This window comes from Tenrec ecaudatus, chromosome 4 (genome assembly GCF_050624435.1).
Source record: "Tenrec ecaudatus isolate mTenEca1 chromosome 4, mTenEca1.hap1, whole genome shotgun sequence".
Classification (NCBI taxonomy): domain Eukaryota; kingdom Metazoa; phylum Chordata; class Mammalia; order Afrosoricida; family Tenrecidae; genus Tenrec; species Tenrec ecaudatus.
In genome coordinates, this window is record NC_134533.1 from 202073282 (window position 1) to 202095840 (window position 22559).

General features: G+C 58.3%; 2 protein-coding genes across 4 annotated transcripts; both read right to left on the reverse strand.

The window, feature by feature from the left end:
* Window positions 1-1108: 1108 nt before the first annotated feature.
* LOC142446170 (laminin subunit beta-2-like) lies at window positions 1109-14204 on the reverse strand. Its single transcript, XM_075547913.1, has 29 exons — window positions 14201-14204; window positions 13891-14066; window positions 13562-13676; window positions 13413-13486; window positions 13127-13315; window positions 12956-13019; window positions 11245-11444; window positions 11028-11148; window positions 10764-10952; window positions 10475-10654; window positions 10281-10393; window positions 9637-9716; window positions 9388-9544; window positions 8666-8824; window positions 7459-7651; window positions 7228-7371; window positions 6913-7144; window positions 6666-6829; window positions 6209-6313; window positions 5946-6113; window positions 5077-5131; window positions 4565-4618; window positions 3930-4093; window positions 3525-3773; window positions 2376-2565; window positions 2239-2296; window positions 1809-2000; window positions 1473-1629; window positions 1109-1242 (listed from the first exon to the last, which is right to left on the reverse strand). The coding sequence occupies exons 1-29, from the start codon at window positions 14202-14204 to the stop codon at window positions 1109-1111; spliced, it is 4080 nt and encodes a 1359-aa protein (XP_075404028.1).
* A 1428-nt stretch (window positions 14205-15632) lies between these two features.
* Window positions 15633-19175, reverse strand: CCDC71 (coiled-coil domain containing 71). 3 transcript variants are annotated; one of them, XM_075547353.1, is made up of 2 exons: window positions 19101-19175; window positions 15633-17299 (listed from the first exon to the last, which is right to left on the reverse strand). In XM_075547353.1, the coding sequence occupies exon 2, from the start codon at window positions 17251-17253 to the stop codon at window positions 15763-15765; it is 1491 nt and encodes a 496-aa protein (XP_075403468.1). In that variant the 5' UTR covers window positions 17254-17299; window positions 19101-19175; the 3' UTR covers window positions 15633-15762. The 3 variants fall into 3 exon arrangements, with proteins under 3 accessions (XP_075403468.1, XP_075403469.1, XP_075403467.1); XM_075547354.1 differs by having other exon boundaries at window positions 15633-17305; window positions 19101-19160; XM_075547352.1 differs by lacking the exon at window positions 19101-19175 and adding an exon at window positions 18226-19035.
* Window positions 19176-22559: the final 3384 nt, after the last annotated feature.

The following is a 22559-nucleotide window of genomic DNA, read 5'->3' on the forward strand; positions in this document are numbered from 1 at the left end:
ACGAGGGAGCTTAGCTCCATGCAAAGCCCCACCCCCACCACACCACCCTTCCACCCCGGTCCCTAATCTGCTCCCCACCCTTCGGAAATTGGCCTTCATCCGAAGAAGTACTGGACAGCAGCCGGCTCACTCGAAAAGCTTTATTGTGCTTTCATACCCAGATTTGGGAAGGGCCTGAAGGGAGTTAAGGAGTTGGGGGTCTTTAGGCCACAACAGAGGGACCTGGCAGTGAAAAGGAGAAAAATCTGATCTTCAAAGACAAGACCATCCGGACAAGGAGTGTAGCCTTTGTCCCCAGCGTGATGGGGGCCATGGAAGTCAGCATCAACTTCCAGCGCATCAGCAACGGTGCGGAGGCCAGAGAACTCGGTTAAGACAGTGCAGTGCTCCTTTATTCAGGGATGTGCGGAGAGGGGGTGGGAAAGCCCTGCCCAAGGCATGGTCTCGACTGCTGCGGGGGCGCGAGTGGCAGTGCTGTTGCTCCAGCCCCACAGCCATTCCCGCAAGAGCGGCACTGCCTCGGTTTCCCGGTATACAACTGGACCAGTCACTGCGAGCGAATCCTGATCTCGTGATCCGCTCCAGACCTTCCAGCTCTCCGGGAGCGCCAGACCCTGGGTTTGGAATGCGCGCTGCTGGCAGGCCCGCGCCACACCCAGGCCCCTGGGACCTGGGGACCACGGAGTGGTCCGGTTGGCCAGGGAACATCCGGAACTGCGGACCATGGGAAAAAAACGGGTTTTCAGAATCATCTGGCCTTCACACGAGTTGCCAGGAGAAGGGATGTCCATCCGATGACCTTTCAGGGTTACTTTCCCATAGGAAATCAGAATGCCAGGCCACTCTGGGCATGGTGTAGTTAACAGGAAGGCTAGAGGAGACTCAGGTTTTACCGAACAGCTCAGTGATAAGGGTCCGCCCTGGACTGCAGCTGCGGAGGGCCTCATTGGCTTACTCCAGTTACATGCTCTTCTGGTTTCTCAAGGTCAGAGGAGGTCACTAGTCTCTCCAGATGGGGTGGGGGTGGGGGGGCTCCTGAGTTCATCTGGTGGGACTTTGATCACCCAGGTGATCTCAGGGTTCCCTGGCTAGCATCCAGTGATGGTCATCAGCAGGTGGCATAGGTGTTGGCGCTCCGGAGCATGTATTCAAGCAGTTCTGCAGCTCGCTGCTCCAGGGCCTGCAGAGTGGCCACCTTCTTGCCCAGGGCCTGCTCGTTCCTCGCCAGGCGATGCTCCAAGCCTGGGGGTCAGGCTGACTGAGCCAGGGGGTTCTGACCCCTGGCTCTGACCTCTAACTCTGGTCCTCAGCCTTTTTATGACCCTGGCTCTGACTCTAGTCAAAACCTGACCTCCTCCCACTCTGCCCCTTTCTGAACTCTGACCCCAGCCTTGACCCTTACATGAGTTCTGGACCTGTGCCTGCCCAGTTTCTATGCCCCCCTCCCCAGGAGGGCCACACCTTCCACACACCTTCCAAACGGTTCCAGGTGCTCCGTGCCTGCTTCAGCAACTCCTGGGCCTCAGTCTGTGCCCGCTGCACCCGCTCCCCTGCTTCCTTCACTGTGGCCACCAGATCATAGGTGCCCTCCTGCAACTCTGCCACACCTAACCAGGTGACCTGCAACTCCTAGAACAGGAACTGGACATGACATGCCACCCCACCCAGGTCTGAGGTCCCCGGGCAGGGGTGGGTGGTGGGTGGGAGGTGGGCAACCAGTTGGGGAACTGAGATGATGCCTCAGCCCAGCCTACACCACACACCACCTCCCACTGCTCCAGAGGAGTCCCCAAGACCAAAATACCTACTTCACTTCCCCACTTCACCTTGCCCAGGTCCCCAGCCACACCCATGGCCCGGGCTGCCTGGTCATCTGCCTCCTGGGCCTGCTGCTGATTCAGGGCCCAATGCATCTTGAGAGCCTTGGCTGCACTGGACAGGTGTCCCAAGACAGGGGCCACCTCTGTTCCCAGCACCACCTGATTTAGGTACACTGCTGCCTGGAACAATGGTCAGAGTCAGCAAGGGATCGCAACATGGTAGCAGCTAGTATCTTGGCTTCACAGTGGGTCAGGGGTCCCAGGGAGGGATGGGATCACAACAGGCATCGAACAAGAGGGGTCAAGGGGCTGAGGAACTCAGCTAGGGTATCACCTCCTGCACACTGGCCTCCAGGCCTCCAAGAGTCTGCTTTGCTGCCCGGAGCTCTTGTTCCACAGCTCTTGTGTGACTCCCTACCTCAGCCAGTGCCCCCTGAATGTCCAGAACTTGATCGTGGGCCTTGGCTGTGCTGTCTCTGCAGGGCACAGATGCTCAGTTGAGTATCCCTTCCCTACCACCCACGCACCTCCATCTCCAGCCTCCTGGCCCTTCACCTGGTCTGCTGTGCCCAATGGAGGATGCCTTTGGCTCGGGGCAACTCCTGACCAGCGATGTCTGGTGAAGGGTGGTAACCCTGGATCTGATCCAGCAGGAGGCCAACGCCTGCTGCCACGCCTTGAGGGAGAGGCACTGCCAGCACTCGCCATGCCACCAGCTCTACACTCGTCACATCTGCACCTTCATCTGTGTGGGGGAGGATAGGGCTTGGACCTTCACCCCTCACCCAACAGCCCCCAGCCAGGCCGTTCACCAACTGTCCAGGACACTTCCCCTGGTGCTCTGGAGGTTGGCACACCACGTTACAAATGTTCAGGAATTGTTTGTTACAAATGTTTGGGAATGTTGCAAATTGGTCATGAAATCAGCCATGGTGGAATTATTTACACCACAGAAATTGAGATGTGTGAAAAATCAGTTCCCCATCAACCCCTTCCAGTTGGTTAAACTTTTACCAGTCCGTGAGAGATCCTACCTGCCCCTCCTCTCCACCCCCTGGTCAGCCCCTTCTGGAAGGAGTTCTGTGGCAGTGTCCTGGATGCCCCGGTCCCTGGCCTCAAGCCACTAAGGGAAATGGAACGAATGGAGGTGTACCCATGAGGAAGCGCTGGATGGTCTGCACATCTGCTTGCACACGAGCCGTAGCAGTCACACCCCAAGGCCCCCGTGCACGATGCCATGTCTCCCGGGCCTGCATCTCCAAGGAGCTTGCTGTAGCCTGGATTTGCTGAAGCTGGTAGGAAAAGGGTCCCCTGTGGAACGTGCCTCCTGCCGTCCTATGACCACACTATGGTTCCCTGTTATTTGGCCCACTGCTCCCACCCACAGCCTCCAGGACTCTGTACCACTTGCTGCCGCTGCTCCAAGGTGATGACTGCTGTGTCCAGGCTATGGGAGGAGTTATGGGAAGCAACCAGAGCCCACTGGGCAGTGGGCAGGGTCCCAGGGCAGGGGGGAAACCCACAGGCTGTAAGAACACAGGCCAGCCCAGGTCCTCGACCCCTGCATTCCTGTGAGCAAGATGAGGATCCAATGAGAGATGCTTGTCCCAGAGGCCCTGGTCCCTTACACCAGGGTGATGTCCCCTATAAGAGTTTTCACCTTGATCATACTCCCCCACCCCCAACAGGGCTGTGTGTCCCCACCCACCACTCCAGCTCTGACAGAGAGTCCCAGCAGCTGCAGCTGCAGCATCTGGACTAGGCTGACCAGCCCCTTCAGCTTCAGCCCCCACAGAGTTGCCCTTGTGGGCTGGCCTGTCCCCCCAAGCAGCTGCTCCATCCACTGCCGGGTCTGCTGGGCCTGCACCAGGATACTGTCTGGATCTCCAAATGCGGCCACAGCCTGGGCTCTGAGCATGGCCTCCTGAGAAAGCAGGGCCGCGGCATCTGCATCTGCGAAGCATGGGACAAGCTGGTGTAGGACAGGGTCCTGGTTCCACATAATAGGGCAGGCGATCAGCTCTATGCCCCCCTCCCCCCAGATACACACACCCTTCCTCTTGTGCCGGACCTCACCTGCCAGCAACCCATCTGCCCATGTGGTCTCACCTTGGGTTCCTAGGGCCCCTTTGGCCCTTGACAAGCCTTTGACACAATCTAGCTCCCAGGATAATGCTTCCAGGCGCTCACGCTGTCCGCGAACCCGTAGTCTGCTGTCAGCCACAGTCTGTTCCGTGGCCTTCAGTGTTTGGGTCAATGTAGTCACATCCCTCCTAGGGGGAACCGGGATGGGGCATCAGCCTACTCAGAGATGCCCATTGCTCTGTGGCAGTTCCCTCAAGGAAATCCACCTGACTTCCAGACCAGGACTCAGGATACCCGACGACCCTCTGAGTTCCCGATCTGGGGAAGCTAGTTGGAGCCTCCCTCCCTGCTGAAGGCAGACCCCTTGCCTGAGTCCAGCTGTCCACTTGATCAGTTTCTGCATGGTCCCCACAGACGATGAGGGGGTCTCCACAAGTGCCTGTGTCTGGTGTAGTGCTGTCTCCAAGGCTTGCAGAAGCCCCCCACGGGCCCCGAGTCCCCCGGCAGGCAGCCCCTGCCACAGGGCCGCCACTTCCTGGGCCATGGCTTCCATTTGCTGCCGGAGCTGAGCCAGGCACTGGTCCCAGGGGGTGAAGCAGGCATGGCAGGGTGTGCAATGTGGGAAGCTTCCCCTGGAGCCACGGGCACACACCTGGCACCTCAGCCCTGAGATGCCATCTCTGCAGAGGCAGGCGCCCATGCGCGGGTCACATCTGGGTGAGACAGAGCCCCGAGGGTCACAGGCACAGGCTGCAGCGAGAGAGGGTCAGGACAGGCTGGCCTTGTGGTGGCAGAAGGATGAGGACATCCCCCAGCCCCTCACCCCACTTCCACCCCCTGTGAGAGCACTGGCCCAGAAGGCTGTGCTAGCAAGGCAGCCTCTGCAGGGATCCGGAGTCTCTCCTGCCTGACCAGGGGTCAGCCAGGGCCAGGGTTGGCAGGCGGGGGCAGAAAGGAGCTGTCCACAGGGGTCCTCTCTTGGGGTATCCCTGGCCTTGCCTATGCCGTTTCCCCACAGCTGTTTTCATTCGCATTTTGGCAAAGTTGGGAAAACCCCAGTTGCTTTGCTGCTACTCCCCCTACCAGATAGCCTCACCTCTGCCGGTGGACTGCACGAGTGCCCTCTTACCTCTGCACTCCTTCTCTGGGTCACCCCAATAGCCTTTCTCACACTGAGAGCATGTACGGCCCCCAAATCCTGCCCGGCAGGGGCACTGGCCTGTGACCTGGGGGAAGAGAGCAAAGGCCTGTATCAGGGCCTATCAGGCAGCCTGCATGCCCCCCCCATCTTCTCTAGCACTCTCAGACCCCAGGTGGCACCCACTCTGCTCGTGAAGGGTGTCCCTCGTGAAGGGTTCTCTTGACCACTTCCCACCTTGCTCAAGGCCAGCCCACAACTGCCAGAGTGAATGTTGTCTCCTGCCCTGCTGCCCTTTGTTTCTCTGCAGCCTGAGCCTCCTCATACCCTACTGTCTCCCAAGCCCTCGCTCCCTGCCGCCCGCCCCCACACCCTGCATCTGATGCCCAACCTCCTCCTTGTCAAGGATGAAAAACACGCTTTAGGCCCCAGTGCCTGACTATCTCCGGGAAACGCTGCCTTTGTGTGTCTGTCCCTTGCTGCTGCTCAGCCTCGTCCCCAGCCCCAAGCCCTGCACTGCTCACTCCCCTGGCCAGGACACACACGCGCCCAGTGAGTGATTCACACACACACACACACACACACACACACACACACACACACACACACACTGCCACACTGACGCACACGGCCTCAGGCACAGGCAGTTGCACAGCCGGGCTCTCTCAGGCTCTGCCACCACCTGCTCACCTCACATCACTCACATGGAGAGCAGGAGCACTGGGCTGTGGACTGGCATCCATGGACACTCCCACCAGCCACAAGGCAGACACACCTTGTCACAGGCGTGCACACATTCACTCACACCTGGCCACAGTCAAGTGCCATGTACTACGAGAGTGAACTCACTGGGTGACACAGCAGCCGCAGAGCATGCTGGGGATGGCAGCCACAGGGCTCACAGCCCCGGAAGCCCCCCAGGTTCCAGAAAAGGGGGGCGCAGCGGTTGCAGTCCCGCCCCAAGGTGTGGGGGCGGCAGAGACACTGGCCGCTGGCCTGGTTGCAGAAGCAAGCTTCGGCCCCAGCTGGGCACCGTGTGGGGACAGTGCCCCGGGAGTCGCAGCTGCAGCCTGAGGGGAGGGAGGGCTTGGCAGGGGTCTGTGAAGGGGAGCATCTACCACCCACCCACCCAAGAGTCTTCTTTTCACCTCCCCCTTCCCCCCACTCACGCTGGCAGCCCCCCGGGCGCAGGGCACTGCCATGGAAGCCAGGCCTGCAGTGGGCACAGCCAGGGCCATGGCTTTGGTGCAGACAGCGCTGGCAATGCCCACTGTGGGGGTCACAGGCAGCAGGGTCCCGGGGGTCAATGTTGTTGTTGCACTGGCAGGGCCGGCACGGACTCCTTCTGGGGTCCCCTTCTGGCCAAGGGTGCCCAAAGTAGCCAGGGGAACATCGGTCGCAGCGGGAACCTAAAGAGGAGTGGGTGTTTGGGAGCTGCCTGGCAGGCCACGCTAGGAAGCCCCGCCTCCGTTTGACCTTCCCCTCCCAGCATGGAATCCCCCAGCTTGCTGCTGTCCAGCAAACAGGCAGCATTGACAAAGACTGACCCCATGACCCTCCCTGGCAGGCTATAAACAAGTGACCAGAGCCATGGGGGCTGCCACAGACAGCCAGCTGCTCACCTGCATAGCCAGGCGCACAGAGGCACAGGACACGCCCGCTCACACTGTCCACGTGGCAGGAGCTACCGTAATAGAGGCCAGAGGCAGGATACCCAGGACAGGGGCAGGGCCGGCACTGCTGGCCTGAGCCCAGGACAGGGTCTCCGTAGTAGCCATCCAGGCACCTGAGGGCAGGAGCAGGTGGGGTAGGGTCCGGTCTGCTCTGCACTCACAGCTCCTGCCCAACCCTTCCCGTGGCAGTGCTTACCGCTCACAGTGTCGACCTGTGGTGGCCCCCTGGCAGGCCTGGCAGACACCCGTCAATGGGTGGCACAGCTCAGCATGCCCATTGCAGGCACAGGGCTGGCACCGTGGGAACCCCCACCGGCCAGGGCGGCAGCGGTCACAGCGGCGACCAGCAAGGCCTGTCCGGCATGTGCACTGCCCACTCAGAGGGTTGCAGGTGGTACTGGTGGCACCTTCGGCATGGCAGTGGCACTCTGAGGAGTGTCAGGGTGATCGAGCCATGAGGGAAAAGAGATGTCTGACTCCACCCACCTGCCCACTGCCCCTGAAGGCTTACCACTGCAGCCAGTAGGCCCGAAGCCATATGTCCCAGGCTCACAGCGGTCACAGGTACGACCAATGACATGGGGACGGCAGGGACACTGTCCACCCAGCAGGGCACACTCAGTGCTCAATGATCCCTGAGGGTGGCACTCACATGCTGGCAGGAGAGAGCGAGGTCGGATGAACGTCATGATGCGCTTGCATTTCATGCCCAGGGTACCCTCAGTGAGGGGTGCATGCTCACCGAGGCCACCCCCGTGTAGCAGGGCCGAGATGCTGCAGACCAGGTGGGCACAGGCCGCAGGCACGGTGCTGGGCGGACCCGTCCTTGCTGCCTCCAAGCAGCCTCCCTGGTGAAGCTCCTGCAGGCGCTGGGCGGCCCCCGGGTCCACTGACCGCAGCCCTGGTAACTCCTCCACCCGAGGCAGGAGAACAAGCTGGTGGGAGGGGTGGGGAACAGCAGAGTGGAGGCAGTGAGCCCACACCCCCACACCTGCTTCAATGACTCCAACTGCTCCCATGCAATGCCACTTGTCCCTCATCATCATGATAGCAGCTTCCATTAGGGCCCCCTCCCAGAGAGCCATCATCCCCTCGTCTCTTCCCTACTGCGACCTTCGCATGGCTGCCTCCTGAAGACCCCCCTCTGCCCATGTGAACTCTGGCCCTACCTCTCCTGTGCTCCCATCCTTTGCCTGTGCTGCTTCTCCCCCCATGCTCACAGACGACCTCAATCCTCTTGGGCGAACCCTAGACCTCTGTGATCCCCTGCCTCCAGCCCCAAGGCCCCCACGTGTGTCTCCTCCATGTCTCCCCAAGATGTAAGATGGAGCCCCTAGAACCTCACAGAATCCAGAAGGATGGCACCCCTTTCTGGTCCCCATACACCCTTGGTCTGCCACAGTCGAAGCGTCAAGGAATAGCGCGTTCCGGGTTCAAAGCAGAAAGGCCGGGAGAGAGCCACAGCCCTATGGGGAGCAGGGAGGTGGTTGCGGAAAGAAGATGGGGTTGGGTCCCCGTGATGCTGCATTTCCACTGTGGGGTTATTGAATCCAACTGTTTCAGGATGCAGCCAATGGAGAACGACCACACAGTGCCCCGATTTTAACCAGTGGGCTGTCTCTAGGACATGCCAACATCCCACCCTGTCATTGTCCCATGTAGTCTTAGGATTGTTTCCAATGGGCTGCCAGCTGAATACGATCTAGGGGTTGGGGTTCCAGGGTCCTGCCTACCTGTGTGCATGGGGCAGGGCAGCCTGAGACAGTTGCTCTGAGGGTAGTGCACGGCCACAGCGGGTGCTGCTGGGCAAGGACTGGGCACGGACACTGACCAGTGCCTGCCAGTCTCCAGGTGCCTGGAGTCAAGGGTCAGGTGTCAATAGACCAGCATTTGCCTCTATCTGCCACCCAGCACCACCCGTCCGCCCACATGGCACCCATTCCACTGACTTGGGTCTCATAGCGTAGGATAATGTCATACTCCAGGGCCCGGGGCACTGCAGGTGCCAGTAGGAAGAGGCCAGCTCCATCAACCACACGTGCAAATTTCAAGCCGTTACCCCATGCATGGTTGGCCACCTGGTGCCACGGCAGGGGCTCTGCTGGGACCTGCAGTGTGAGACACAGAGTCCCATACCCAAGACCTATGGCCTTCAGGGCTTGGGCCCTCATCCCCTCTAAGATCCTTTAATAACCGGTGACACTCCCCACCCCACCCCACCCCCACACACTTTGGGCCTCAGACTTCTCACCTTGGGCAGCTGTCGGCTGCGACGGGCTTGCCAGGCAGGGTGGAGGACACACTGAGGGTCACGCTGTCTGCGTAGCTGGAGCTGAAGCCGGCCAGCAGAAGGGCCTGGGGCTTGTGAGCAGTGGGGAGGAGTGGGCCAGGAGGGTCCCTAGAGGGGTGGGACACGTGGACTATCAGTGCTCTCCAGCATCCTGGCACTGTCCTCTCCCACCCTACCCTGGAAATATGGGCTCTATCCAAGACGCCAACCCCCTAACCATGATGATGCCCATGAACCTTCCCAGCCCCACCCAGCTCCTCTCCCATAAGGTGCTCTGTCTTCTGCATATGGCTCTCGCCCCACCCAAGACGCTCCCTCCCTCCTCAGGGTCCCAAGGCCTCAGTCTTGCTTTCATCTCGCCCCTGGCCTTCCAGCACACACGGGCAGCCGAGGGTCAGTGGGCTGAAGGGGCTCGCCAAACTCGGCCTCTGTCAGGGCCTGGTCCAGGGTGGCACAGAAGTGTCCGGACTGGAGTTCATGGCAGCGGCGGCCTCGGAGGTGCGGGCGGCACTGACAGAGGCCCTCCCTTGCAGAACACCTACACAAACGGGGTAGGGGGTCAGGGGGTGGGGAGACACATGAGGGGCCAGGCCACCTCTTGAATTCTGACCCTCAGGCCGTGCTCTGTACCTGTTGCTGTAGGCACCCCCAAAGTCACAGTCGCAGGGCCGGCAGCCTGGGGGGTCACTGCTCAGTCCCCAGAACTCAGGCTATAGGAGAAAATAGGTGGATGGGTAGGAAGGGCCGGCCATGAAGTCAGGATAGGCCCCTGCCTGCCTCCAGATGCAGGGCTGGGTTCAGGGAGGGGAGAGAACAGGGAGAGGCATGGGGGGCAGGGTATGAATGCCCTTGGCCTGCCTGCAGCTGAGGGGGTGGGGGGGAGGAGACCCTGGTGTACTCTCCCACAGCTTTGCTGAGAGGAAGCAAGAAGGAGCTGAGAATTCGACCAGAGTTAAACAGAGTTCATAAACAAGAGTTTATAGCCTTCAAGACAATGGTAGCAGACTGGACCAGGATACTCCAAACATAGTCACAAGGACACATCTTTAACTCCAGCACGTAACTGTGCCGTGACCCATTTAATGGCCTCCTGAGAGATAGGATGGCTCTGTCAGCCACGGCGGTACTGACTCTGGTCCCCATATCAGGGCCTTGGTACCTACCCGGGAGCAAGGCTCAGTATACAGTCAACTGACTGTTGCTTTATAATCATCAGGTCCTAGAAGCTCAGTGTTCAAAGCCAAGGTCAAATCAGGGGTTTAGTGGAGGCTCACCAGACAGCGACTGCAGTCCCGTCCAGAGACAAAGCGTTTGCAGTGGCAGGCACCACTGGAGGGATCACAGGCTTGGCCTCCAGGAACTCGGCCCCGGGGGTCACACCTGCAGGCTATAAGGCAGAGCGCTCTCAGGGTGCTAATGAGGTGAGTGGGGTGATGCATATGCATGATTAGGCAGTGGAGCTACTCACGCTGGCAGCCCGCTGGCTGAGTGGGGCTCAGGCCATAGTGACCCGGCCTACAGGAGTCACAGCGCGGGCCCCAGACACCGTCTTTGCAGCGACATTGCCCAGAGAGAAGGCCTTGGGTCTCGTCTGTGTGGGTATCGCACAAGCCTCCTTCCAGAGCACCCACGGGGTCACAGTCGCAAGCTATTGGGGGGACGTGGGGGTGTCAGAGGTGAGAACCAAGTCTTGTCGGAGGTCAGCATGGAGCTGAAGGATCGTGAGTGGAGCTGGGTTTGGGGCATCCAGGACTCACGTCTGCAGGAGCGAGGAGAGCGGGGGTCCTCCTGGGAATCGCGGTGGAAGAAGGGCTGGCAGAGGTGACAGTGGCGCCCGGCCGTGTTGTGCTGGCACGCATTGCACACACCTCCGCTCACGTTGCCGGAACCCAGGTACAGGGCCATGTCAAAGTGGCAGCTGTGAGCGTGGCCATGGCACTCGCATTCTGGGCAGACAGGAGGCGGGTATGTGGCCGGCGGACACATGACAGGCGTGGCCAGGCAGAAGACACAGCACTTACCCTGGCAAGCATGGGGCTGCCCGGGCTCAGCAGCACGCCACGGCTGGTCTTGGTGCAGGTCCTGACAGCGCTCACAATTGGCACCGGCCGTGTGGTGGCGGCATAGGCAGAAGCCATGTACCTGACAGAGAGGAAGATAGGGTATGTCTGCCCCAGTCCTCCGGCCTGCCCCCCCTGCCAGCCCCCAGCCCATGAGATGCCCCTCCGCAGTTCTCACCATGCCTTCCACGCTGACCGGGGCCCCTGGTGCAGGCCTGCACTCAGAGGCGTGGCCATGGCACAAGCAGCTGCCCTGGGCCACAAGCTCGTAGATGGCATAGTAGTAGAAAGGGTGTCCCTTGAGGCCTCCCAAGGGCCTGTCACCCAGTGTGTGCAGTTTGGAGAAGTTTACCCGGAGATTGGTCACACGTAGCAGTTCTGGGGACACAGTCAGACCTCAGGTGCTTTGGTCCTCATATTTCCTCCGATGGGGCAGGGGAGACTGGGGGATGGATTGGGGGAACAGGGGGAACTCTCCACCCCATCCTGGCCACTACTAGCACCCATACTGTGGGCTCCCAGATGACCTAGGGGCACCCGTGCAGGATGACCAGAGCCTTCATCCACAGCGAGAATCCCGTCTCCTTTGCCAGTCTCGGCACTGGGCTAAGACCTGCATGTCCTGCTACTTCCTGAGTACCCCCATCTGGTGTCTCCAAGTACCTCAGACCTGCTTTCCCAAAGCAGTAGAGGATCTTCCCCTGTCTGTCATCCTACCTGGACTCCAGCTCATCATCGAGCTAGCTGAAAGGCATAAGGTTTACAGCCGTCTTTCTCTCTGTCAGTTCCAAGAAAAGAAACACCCTTGTTTCACACCCCCATCTCATCCCCCATGGGGCACTGCCCAGAGGATGACCAGCCCAGGGCAGGGCCCAGTGGGTACTTATTAAATGGACCTGTGGCTCAAGGGATGGGCCTAGCATTCCTCTTTCCTGCACAGCCCATGAGTTACTGAGCTCTGGTAAGACAACCTCCTCATTGCTTCTCTGCCAGGCCTCTTCTCTCCAGAGTGGCAGCAGCTGCAGCAGCTGCCTGAGGGAGACGTGGAGGCCTCGGCTGTGCAGCCGCTCGTGCCCAGTAGTTAGGGTGTGTGACAAAGGCCCAGCAGATGCAAGGATACAGTTCATTTGGGATTGGTCCTATGACTCTCTCTGGGCCTGGCTCTGGGCTACCCTGCTGTGTTATGTGACTCTTGCCTGTATTTACTAAGATCTGAGCCCTGGTGGCGTTGTGGTTATTTGTTGGGCTGCTAATCACGAGGTCTGTAGTTCAAAACCACCAGCCACTCCATGGGAGAGACACGAGGCTTTCTATTCCCATAAAGAGTCACAGCCTCGGAAACCCACAGGGGCAGTCCTATACTGTCCTATAAGGTCACTACAAGTCAGAATTGACTCGATGGCAGTGAGTTTAGTTCTTTTTTCTACTAAGAAGAGACATCTGCTTTTCAGGGAAGGGGTCTGATCCAAAGACACCTTGGTGCCACCTAGAGGCAGCTGCAGCAACAAAGGGCACCAACAGAGATGGGCACCTCAGGAGGTCTGCAGGAGGTGTAGTGGAGAGGGGTGGTGCTAGGACCAGGAGTCCTTCAAAGGGGAAACTGTGAGAGACAGTGAGGGGTGCTGAGAAGGGGTCCCACAGATCTAGGATAGGTAAGGACTGCTTCCCATGCCAGTCCCTTTACACAGGGGTGTGGGGGGGCAGAGAGGGTGGGTCATGACAGTACACAGAGGAGGACCCTATTGAGACCCTGCTAGGGAGGACTGAGGTGCTCATCCACCCACTCTGCCCCACCGGTGCACACTGCTGGGCAGGGGCTTGCCTCTCCCACTGAGTGTCTGGCTCACTGGCATGCAAAGGGTATCCACCCGGCCGTGGAGGATTATTACCCTGAACCTCAGGACTGTTTGGGTCCTCCACCGGAATGGCTGGGTCCAGAACTTTGAAAATGACCTGAGAGGAAACAGTGGGCCTAAGACTCTTAACTTTATCCTAGGGCCTCACTGACCACCCCCTCCACCCCCACCCCCATCACCCCCCCACACACCCGCTGACCTAACCTTGCCTTCGGTGGACGGCTCGATGTCTGAGTAGCGCTGGTCACAGACGAGGTCAGTGACCCTGTGGCCAGGGGCAAGAGGGATCCCAGGGAAGAGGTCTGTGCAGTTGTGGGCAAAGTATCGATAGACACGCCAGGAGCGGCCATGGTCCGCGGAGCGCTCTAGAAGCAGAGCCGCCGGGCGGAATGTCTGGGGACAGGGGCAGGGACCACTGGTGACCATGGGGTAGGGCGGCCATCGGGTTGGAGCTTGTGTCCCAAGCCTTCAGGGTGGGGCGCTAGGTCACCTTGAAGGTCAAGATGAGGTGGGTGAAGGAGAAGGCTCCCTCGAGGTCCAGCTGGATGGAGACATTCTCGACACCTGTGCATTAAGGACTGATCAGATGGACCATGTCCCGACCCCAGGCCCGCACCTAGGGCTTCGCTGGACCCTCACCACTCTCCGCCTGCCACCAACTCTTCAAGCCGTCCAGGCCGGTTCGGGAGACCACATTCTCAATGCCATGGCCCTGCTGGGTCCAGGAGTCACAGAAGAAGCAACTCTCAGAGTCCTGGGGGAGGGCCCACATAGACTGGCTGAGCAGGAGGTGGGAAACTAGCCCCTACCCCAAATTTCACCACAGCTGCCCCTTACCTCCCCCCCACCCATTTTCCAGAAGTGATCTGAACCCTCACAGGACTGCACCTTTCCGGGACACCCACACACACACACACACAACTCCTGCTCGCAAAGGTGAGCTCCAGCACCCTGATCCAGTTCCCCACCTGCAGGTGGCTGACCACACAGTAGGGCTCAGGGCCACGGAGACCACAGGTAGAGGAGGCCTGGAGGTGGCGGCCAATGACCAGGCTGCCAGTGGGCGGGTAGCAGCTGCCGCTTGAGCAGCTAGGTGGGGGCTGGATGTCTGGTGCCTCCTGTGTAATGGTCCTGGGAGCCTGGACTGGGGGAGCAGGGCCTGAGCAATGTCCTAGGGAGAACCCCACCTCACCCAAGCCCACCCAAAATATTTCTCCTCCCCACTATGGCTGGCTCTCAGGTGGGGGGGGGGGGCGCTGATGGAAGCTGACCCCTCACCCATCTGTGCCAGGAACAGAAGAACTGGGAGGATGGGGCCCACACTGGCTGGGCATCTTGGGCACAGGAAACTGGAATCAGGCCTGAGAAAGAGGATAGAGTGGGCTACTTCTGTCTAAGTCCAACCCCTGGGGCAGCCCGGATACTCACATTGTGGGTGGAAGCAGAGCGGCAGGGCAAAGGAACAAGCAGGATGGCTGGGCCCCAGTGTAGTGTGGCACGAGGGCCTGTCCCCGGAGCCTGGGGGATCCAGGGATTGGGGTGGGGATAGAGTAGCCACCAAATGCAGGAGGAAAAGGGAAGGGGCCAAAATAGCATAAGGAACCCTTCCACAGGTCTGGTATTCAAGGCTGCTGGAGCTAGTGGGGCCCAGGTTCAAGTGAACCCGACAGGCAGAAAGGACGCTTTTCTCATTCAAATGATGCTCTCACCAGGCCCTGAAAGGCTTCTGTTTCCAAGTGGCTCTGGGGAACGTCCCCCTCTCCGTCCAGCCCAGCTACCACCATTCAGCCTGGGAAGGGCTGACAGATGGGCGGGGCGAGGAATAATTCCATTCAGGGCCCAAAGCCCAGGGCCCTCCACAAAGCAGGAAAAGTCACGCTCCGCAGATCTGTCTGAGGGCCCTGCTGAAGCTGGGTGGCAAAACAAAGCATATGGCACACAGGCAGGGGGCACTGCTGATGGAAGGAGGCAGACGCTGAAAGCCACCTGCTCCTTGGTCAGTGGGGGCAGGCTCCGTCAAGTTCCTGGCTAATCTAAGAAGGGGATGGAGGGAGGCTGGTCCCTCTCCTGTGAGGCCCAGGAGAGGCAGAGGCAGAAGCAGAGACATCTCAGCCTGTTCCCAAGCCCCAGATTAGCCTGGGCCAAGGCCTCAATGTTGCAGCCAGAGGTAGCTGGAAGGCCAGGCTGTCTCCTGGACCCTGGGGAACAGTGCCACAAAGTCCCCTGCCCCTGGCCTAGAACCCTGCTGGCCAAACAGCAGCTATCTACGGGGCTGTTTGCAGGCACCCAGAGCCTATCTTGGATTCCAATTTCGGGGAGTGAGTGGCTCTGCCCTTGTTTTCAATGGCTGCCCCAGCCCCCCAGAGGCCAGGGTGGTGCATCCAAGTTGTCCCCCACCTTTCCAGAGGGGCTTGGGGGCTGTCTCTCCTACACAATCCCATTGCGCACATCGCAGACCAGGCTAGGAGGCACATATTACTGGAGCCCCTTTTCTAACTCTGCTCAAGCTGACCTGCCTGTAGCCATGTGCACACATGTACCTATACACACAACACACGCACACACACGTGAGTGCATGAGAAGGGCAGACAGGGAGACCAAGCAGTGGAAAGGTATAAAAACATGATCGATGGAACAGTAGACGTACAACTTGAAGAGGAACAAGTCACAGTGCATTGCGCCATGAGACTACCCTTCCCACCCGCCCCACCCACATCCACCAGTCTCTGCAAGGACACCACTGGCCGCCAGGGCCCTGACGAGGTACCCAGGAGTCCTCAGGGTTGTGGATTCCTTGGCAGCAGAACTCAAGTCTCCCCAAACATTGCTGGGTGAGGGACTCAGGGTGCCGAAGGCAGCAGCAGTGGCTGGAGCTGTATCACTGGAGACAGGTTCACACGGAGGATCTGCTGAGCCTGCTGTCGCACCTCATCATCTGAGGACCACCGGTCAACCTTGATGGCCCGGAATTTCAGCGGCTTTGCTATGCGAGGACCAAGTCGTGCCTTAGGGGAGTGGGGCCCAAGATGTGTTCTCTTACAGGGAAGCAGCTCCTTTGCCTCCTGGGCCCTTTTCCTCTTCCGTCCCACAGCCTCAGGGGGGCTTCTCTGACGTCTCTGTACAGTGTGGGCCTGAACAGACCCCTTGGGCTTGCCTCTGCTCTCAAGCTGAGTCTGCATCACCCTGGCCTTGGTTTTGATCCTTACCGCCTTGGCCTTGACCTGTGCCACCTTGGCCTTGGCCCGTGCTGCCTTGACCTTGATTCGTGCCACCTTGGCTTTGGCCCGTGCTGCTTTGGCCTTGATCCGTGCCGCCTTGGCCTTAGCTCTGGCCTGAGCAGCCTTGGCTTTTGCCCTGGCCTTAGCCACCTTGGCCTGGGGTGCCATGGGCTGTTTCTGGGCCACCTTGGCTGAGGGAGTCTTAGGCCGTGGCCGGGGCACCTTGGGCTGGGCACAAACAACTTTGGCCAGTGCTTGAGTGGCTTTGGCCTGGACTGTCTTGGTGCCCAGGGCAGATCCCCCTTTCATTCGTAGACCACTGAGGGGCCCAGTGACTTTGCAGGTCTTACTCTGGGGACCGGTGCCCCGTCGGGGACCTGCCTTGGGGCGTTTGAAAGTCTGACATTTGGGACCCTTGCTTATCTTTCTGGGGGTCTTAAGCAGGGAGTTCCCCAACCCCTTTCCTGGACCCTTCCTCGGCTTCAAGGGAGAATCTGCAAGTGAGAACTGTAATGACTGAGCTTTGTGCTTAGCACCCAAACAGGGCATGGGAGTCTTGAGTGGAACCAGGGCCTCAAGGACAACAGAGAGCCGCATGGCAGGGTAGACGCCGGGATAGAGGTGAGCGGGGAAGCCCATGGCTGCGCCCCGGGCCCGGCTAGCATTGGACTGTTTCAGGGAACTCAGCAGTAGGTTAGTAGTAGCATGCTTGGCAAGGCTTGGTGTGGATGCTTTGGCCAGCCTGCCAGAAAGCTGCATGGGGAGTAGTGTGGCCCGGCCTGCGGGCAGCCGCATGGTAGTTCGAGGAGCACTTGCTGGAGGTGACGCTGCGGCTGACGTTGGGGCACGGGCTTGCAGCTTCGTCTGGCTTGGGGGGCTGGCTGTGCATGAGCTGTAGCCATAGACATCACCACTACGCAGGATGGTGGGTTGGAAGCCATCATCCCGCAAGCCCTGGAGGAAGGCCACGAGCTGGGCCTCCGTGGCACTGAGGTCCTGGCTCATGGGGTTAAAGACAAGCAGCGCCTCCTCCAGGGCCTTCTTCCCTGCCGTGGAGATGCGCGACCATGAGTGCACAGCTTTCTCCTCCACATGCTGCACCACCACGCTCATGGCATTAGGCACTGCAGATCTGCCCGGGCGTCCACAAACCAGCGCTCTGCACCTCCAAGGCAAGAGGAAAAGTCAATGAGATTGGCATTTACATAGGGAGCCAGGGCAGGTAGACAGGTCAACCAGGGCCCACTCTCTATAGCACATCACTTATTAGTACTGCAAGGACCAGCCAGTCGGAGACCCTTTGGGTCATGGGCAGCCCCTTCAGGACACAGACCTATAACTTCCTTTGAGCTATCCAGTCTGGGCTCCTGGAAAGATGTAAGCTTGTCCCACTTGAATTCAATTCTGTATTTCCTGAGGTCAGAAAGCTAGTGCCACACTGAGTCCTGTAAACACAGGTGACGATCCCGGTCTTTAAGAAGCCCAGTCTAGCAGGCGGGCAGAACCATCCTGACACGTTCTTGGGAATACACCGTGGCACAAAGCACAGCTTGCAACAGTCACTACAGGAGAGAACAGTTAGCTGTTCATGAGTGAGGAGTGGGAGAGGGCTGAGGGGAAATGGGACAAAAAGTTCCCATGTGAGTAAAGCCCTCTGCTATGGCTGGAAGCTGGAATCCTAGCTGGGGATCTAGCTAAAAAAAACAAGGGTCAGTATGGCAGGCAAGAACCTCCAATGCTGGTCAACCCTGCCTAATGCTGTTCCTCTAACTGCTGTTTCCAGTGAGGGGAATCGTGCTCGCCAAAGGTGCTACCTTCCTACAGAGTCCACAGATGGACCACTGAGGGCCGAATATTTCCCAGTCACAGAGACTAAGCCCATGGAAAGGGCCAGACCCTCCAACAGATAACAGAACACCAAGGAGCAGCAGCTGCCACTGACGATAGATGGCCGGGGTGGCCTGGAGGGCAGGCCAAGGGTGTCGTTTTGGGGATCATGGGAAGCAAAAGGCTCCCAGTAAAATGTGCGTCCAGTGGATAGCAGAAGTCTGAGCTGTTGTAACTATGGAGAGAGGGGGTACAGACCTTAGAACGGGGTCCCACTCCTCTCTTAGTCCTGAGTAATGGTAAAGCTTGACCCTGGACTTGGACATTCCCAGAGGCAAGAGGCAGCTCCCCAGAGGCATCAGGTGCATTAAAAGATCCGCTGGGACCGGGCAAGTCCCTGGGGCTAGGAGGTACTTCCGCACAGCATCTTCCCCCAGCTCTAATGGGGCCCAGAAAGTCTTCAGAATCCCCAGTAGGCAGTGCCCTGGGGTTCTTTGTTTGGAAACATTCTCGGATCCTCAGGTGTCCCAGGCACTTCCCTTCTCCAGAGGCCGATCTCCAAGCACAATCCTTACACGTGATTTTAGTTTCTTTATTTGGTTTGGGCGTGTGGGGAGATGTAGTTACCCAGGGTAGTGAATTGTAGAGAGGCCTGCTCTCCACCCCCCTTCCCTCTACTCCAGGGGTGGGCCAGGGTTCTTCCGCCCAGGTTGGTCTGGGCCCTCCGGAGGGGGCTCTTCTGGGTCTTCAAAGGGGCCCGGGGAGGCTGCAACTGAGTCCCCGACTTCCCTTTACACCTGCCCCAAGGACTGGCAGGGGAAGTTAACAGAAGATGGGGGGCGGGAGATGCCCCATTCAAGCGGGGCCCTCGGGGTGGGGGGGCCTCCGTCCCTGAGGCCGGAGCCGCGGCAGGTGGCAGGGGTCCCAGCGGCTGCGGGATGCACAGGGCAGGCGGTGCCAACCCAGCGGGGGCCGCGCGGCGCCAGGGTGGGGCCGCGGGGCACGGGGTGGGGGTGGGGTGTCTCGGCCGGCCCAGCCAATGCTGGGGTCCGGGAAGTCTCGCCGGCCCATCCGCCCTGCCGACCCGCCGACTGCCACTCCGCGGCACGGCTAGGCCCGCGGCCCCAACCTACCGGCGCCGCCGCGGGGACCCAAGACGCGCCTCTGCGCCGCCTCCGCCGCTCCAACATGGCCGCCCGCTGCGCGCCGGAAGTGCACCACGTTTCCGCTTCCGGGACCCGGCCCACCCTGGTGACCTTTGACCCTTGGGACCCCCCCCCATTCTGTGTCCCCCACCCAACTGTGCCTAAGTCTGGGAGTGGTGTAGGCTGAGCCCCTGGGAGGCCTGCCTGGAGGCGGTGGTCTCTGAGGCCATTCCAAACCCACTGGCTTCTAGGGAGCAGAGGAACCCAATCAGGACCTCACAGCAGCCAGGCCTCCATTGGATTGGTGGCCCAGAAGGGACTTGGTGCTGCACCTCTTCTGGGTGGGCTGCTGGGCAGGGTTTGACCTACCCTATCTACCTTCTCTCTGGTCCTCTCCCAGCCACTGTCAAGGTCCACCTTATTACAGGCACTTTCCAGAAGGCTGAAGAACAGACAGTGTTCTCCAGGCAGACGGTGACAGCAGCCCAGCCCCTTTGCTGTAGGGCACAAGTACCTCCTTTGGGGACTGGAGGCCATCCTTCTTTCCGAAGAATGGTGTTCATGTGGCATGACAGGCTGGTGTGCACATGTGCACACACTGCCTGTGGCTTATGTTAGGTTTCTGGGGTGGGTTACCTGGGTTCTTGCTTCTCAACGCTGAAAGAATTTACTCGGCTGAAGCACTTTTATAAATCCAAGTAATTTCTATGAGGAAAAGGGAAGTTTCAAGTATCACAGTCTCAAAAAGTATACATGATCTCTGGAAAGCATTCAAGGTAGGCGGAGTGGAGCCAAGAGTCAGAAGCTGGCCAACTAACGGGAGCTTGGAAAAAACACGTGGAGGGAATTCCAGAACAGGATCCTAAGGTGGGATATCCCCTGGGGGCAGAAACCCCAAGGAGAGACTGTCTCTGGGACTGTCTCTGGGGGCCCTGCCTTTATCCCACTCTTACATTCCTTGAGGGAGCATGGTTGGTGGTACTAGTCGATCTTTATTGGCTGAGTTCCGGTGTACCTGTGAAAGTTGATCTTCTGAAAGCTGATCTTCATGGGGTGCCCAGGTGGCCTTAGTCTGCATATGCTCAGTTTTAGTGGCTAAATTCAGATATACCTATGGACGTCACGTCGCTGGTGCGCAGTATTGTGTGCGGCCTGTTGCTGGTGCCCAGTATTGTGTGGGGCCCAGGTTTGGATTTCCCCATAAGTGTCCCCACCACCCCTTTATGCAGCCTGGCCAGTCGCTTTTCGCTGGCAGGCATTTGGGGGAGACACCCTCCCTTTATCCTTAACTGATCTACCTATCAGCTCTATGTGGGAGGTTTGGTCAGTGAGTTCTGTCCCACCAGAGTGCTTGCTCATGCATGTGCACCTGGTGTGATGGGAACTGCTGTTCTACTCAGAGTCCCTGAGACCAACAAGACTATTACCTCAGTGTTCCTACTTGGGCCACAAAGCCAGCACTAAAGGGTGAGGGCTCCAGAGGCCACAGCACCAGATGAGAAAGCACAGGACAAAACTAGAGTCTTGATAGGCTGTGACTTCAGTTGAGGAGTCAGCATCATCTCCAGAACAATGGCCAAAGGTCCTTCTAGGACTTAGGTCTACCAGTAAACGAATGGTTGTTAGTTAGTTGATGCTACCTCCTGGCAACTTCATGTGTCAGGGATTCCCAAATCCGGGTTGAGAGCCAGTGTGGGAGCTCCCATTTCATGGATGAAATGGTGGGGGCATTTGTGCTTGGGTCAGGGCTTGAGCCAGGTGATGGAATCCTGTTGCAACTCTTAGTCACTAATACATGTAATAACGCCAAATTTACCATCTGGGAGAAGGTGTGTGAGCAGAGGATAGCTGGATGCTTTAATAGCTATTCTGTTTTCCTGCCCATGCAGATGGATTGAAGAACCCCTAGAGGCCAAAGCCCACCTTACCCGGGTGTCTCCTGGTTTCCCCGAGTTTCCCAGGGCCTCCGTGTGAAGGCAGATGGCAGGGTCCTCAGTGTCTTTAGACATAGCCAAGGTATTCAGTAGGAACTTCAAATGCTCTTGGTTTTCGGAGATCAGTCCCTAGGGTGAGCTCCCAAGGGCCAGGGCTCAGTGAGTAGAAACAGGACAACCCTTATTGCTACCCTCTCTCTCTGGCTGAACCCTCTGAACCGTAATTGAGAGTCAGCTGTGCACTTTCCCAACCAGACCAGCCTTGCCTCAACTGCCATCCGCAGTTTCTCCAAAGCCAGCAATGTTGGACCATTTGAAGAACAGACCCTGCCTCTTCACAGAAATAGTTTCTGTTTTCATGTCCCTGGATGCCCCTGTACAGAGATGGCATCTGCTCAGGGGTGGGTGTCCTGATGAGGAACTCCCTTTAGTGATGCCCATGTTCAGCGATTGGAAGGGCAGGAAGGGCAGGTTCTCCTGGCCAGGGCCACTTCCAGAATTTAAGGGGAGGAAAAAATCAAGGATAAGGGGTCATAGGTGGTTAACTTCCTGCAGAGCACTCTGACTTCTCCACTTCCTGGTTTCTAGTACGGCAAAGATGGAGCTCTCCAGGCACACACATCAGGGCAAAGTCTGATTTGACCTGCAGTTCAGGTGAGGAGCCATGCTAACCTTACAGGCATACATGGGATCAGATGGGACTGGTAGGGAAGGCCATGGGACCATACCAGACCATAATCCTTGTTCCTCATTTAGCATCCGAGAGTCTCTGTGGGGCACTTGCCCCCTCCTCCCAACCCTTCCCTTCCTAGTTATTAGCACCCACCCTGCTGTGGGAGAGGTCTGTTGGAGATGCACTGGCCAACTGGCCAGAGTCCAAAGACCAGTTTCTGAGTTCATAACCCTGTCCCTGGACTGGGAAAGAATGGCTTTCCCCAAAGCATTTTTAGCTCCAGCCTAAAACCTTATTACAGCTTTCTTGACCCGGAGGCTAACACCACCTGGGAAGACTGTGTACACTACTGTAGGAAAGGGGGCTCATTAGACCCACACAGTTAAGGTACTCCTTGATATCCAAATCTAACAGAATCAGGTTGGACCCCTGCTTCTCACTACAAATTGTAACTCAAAAATGCTCACTGAAAAGGAAGGAGAAAGCAGATGGCAGAGGGGACTTGATACAAATTTAGAGTAATAGTAGCACCTAAAAGAATAAAACACATACAAGTAAATTTAGTCAGGGAGGTGAAAGACCTGTACACTGAAAATTATGAAACATTGCTTAAAGAAATGAAAGAAAAAAAATAAACAGAAAGGCTCATGAATGGAAAGACTTACTATTGTTAAGATATCATTATGATCCAATGTGATAAACACATTACTCTATCAAAATTCCAATGATATTCTTTGCATTAATGGTAAATAATAGGCTTACCTCCTGGCCAGTGCCAATTCCAGAATTTAAGGGGGAGGGGAGTTATGGATAAGGGGCAATGGGTGGTCAGCTTCCTGA

What these genes read in the sequence shown, in the direction of transcription:
- LOC142446170 (XM_075547913.1), bottom strand. An exon ending in CCGGGGGGCTGCCAGCGTGA is followed by an intron (nt 6,114 to 6,208) that starts GTGGGGGGAAGG and finishes CCCTCCCCTCAG; the next exon opens with GCTGCAGCTGCGACTCCCGG. An exon ending in AGGTGAAGTGGGGAAGTGAA is followed by an intron (nt 1,630 to 1,808) that starts GTAGGTATTTTG and finishes TTCCTGTTCTAG; the next exon opens with GAGTTGCAGGTCACCTGGTT.
- CCDC71 (XM_075547352.1), bottom strand. Translation starts at nt 18,335, where the DNA reads ATGCACCTGATGCCTCTGGGGAGCTGCCTCTTGCCTCTGGGAATGTCC. An exon ending in GAGTGGGACCCCGTTCTAAG is followed by an intron (nt 17,300 to 18,225) that starts GTCTGTACCCCC and finishes TTGGAGGTGCAG; the next exon opens with AGCGCTGGTTTGTGGACGCC.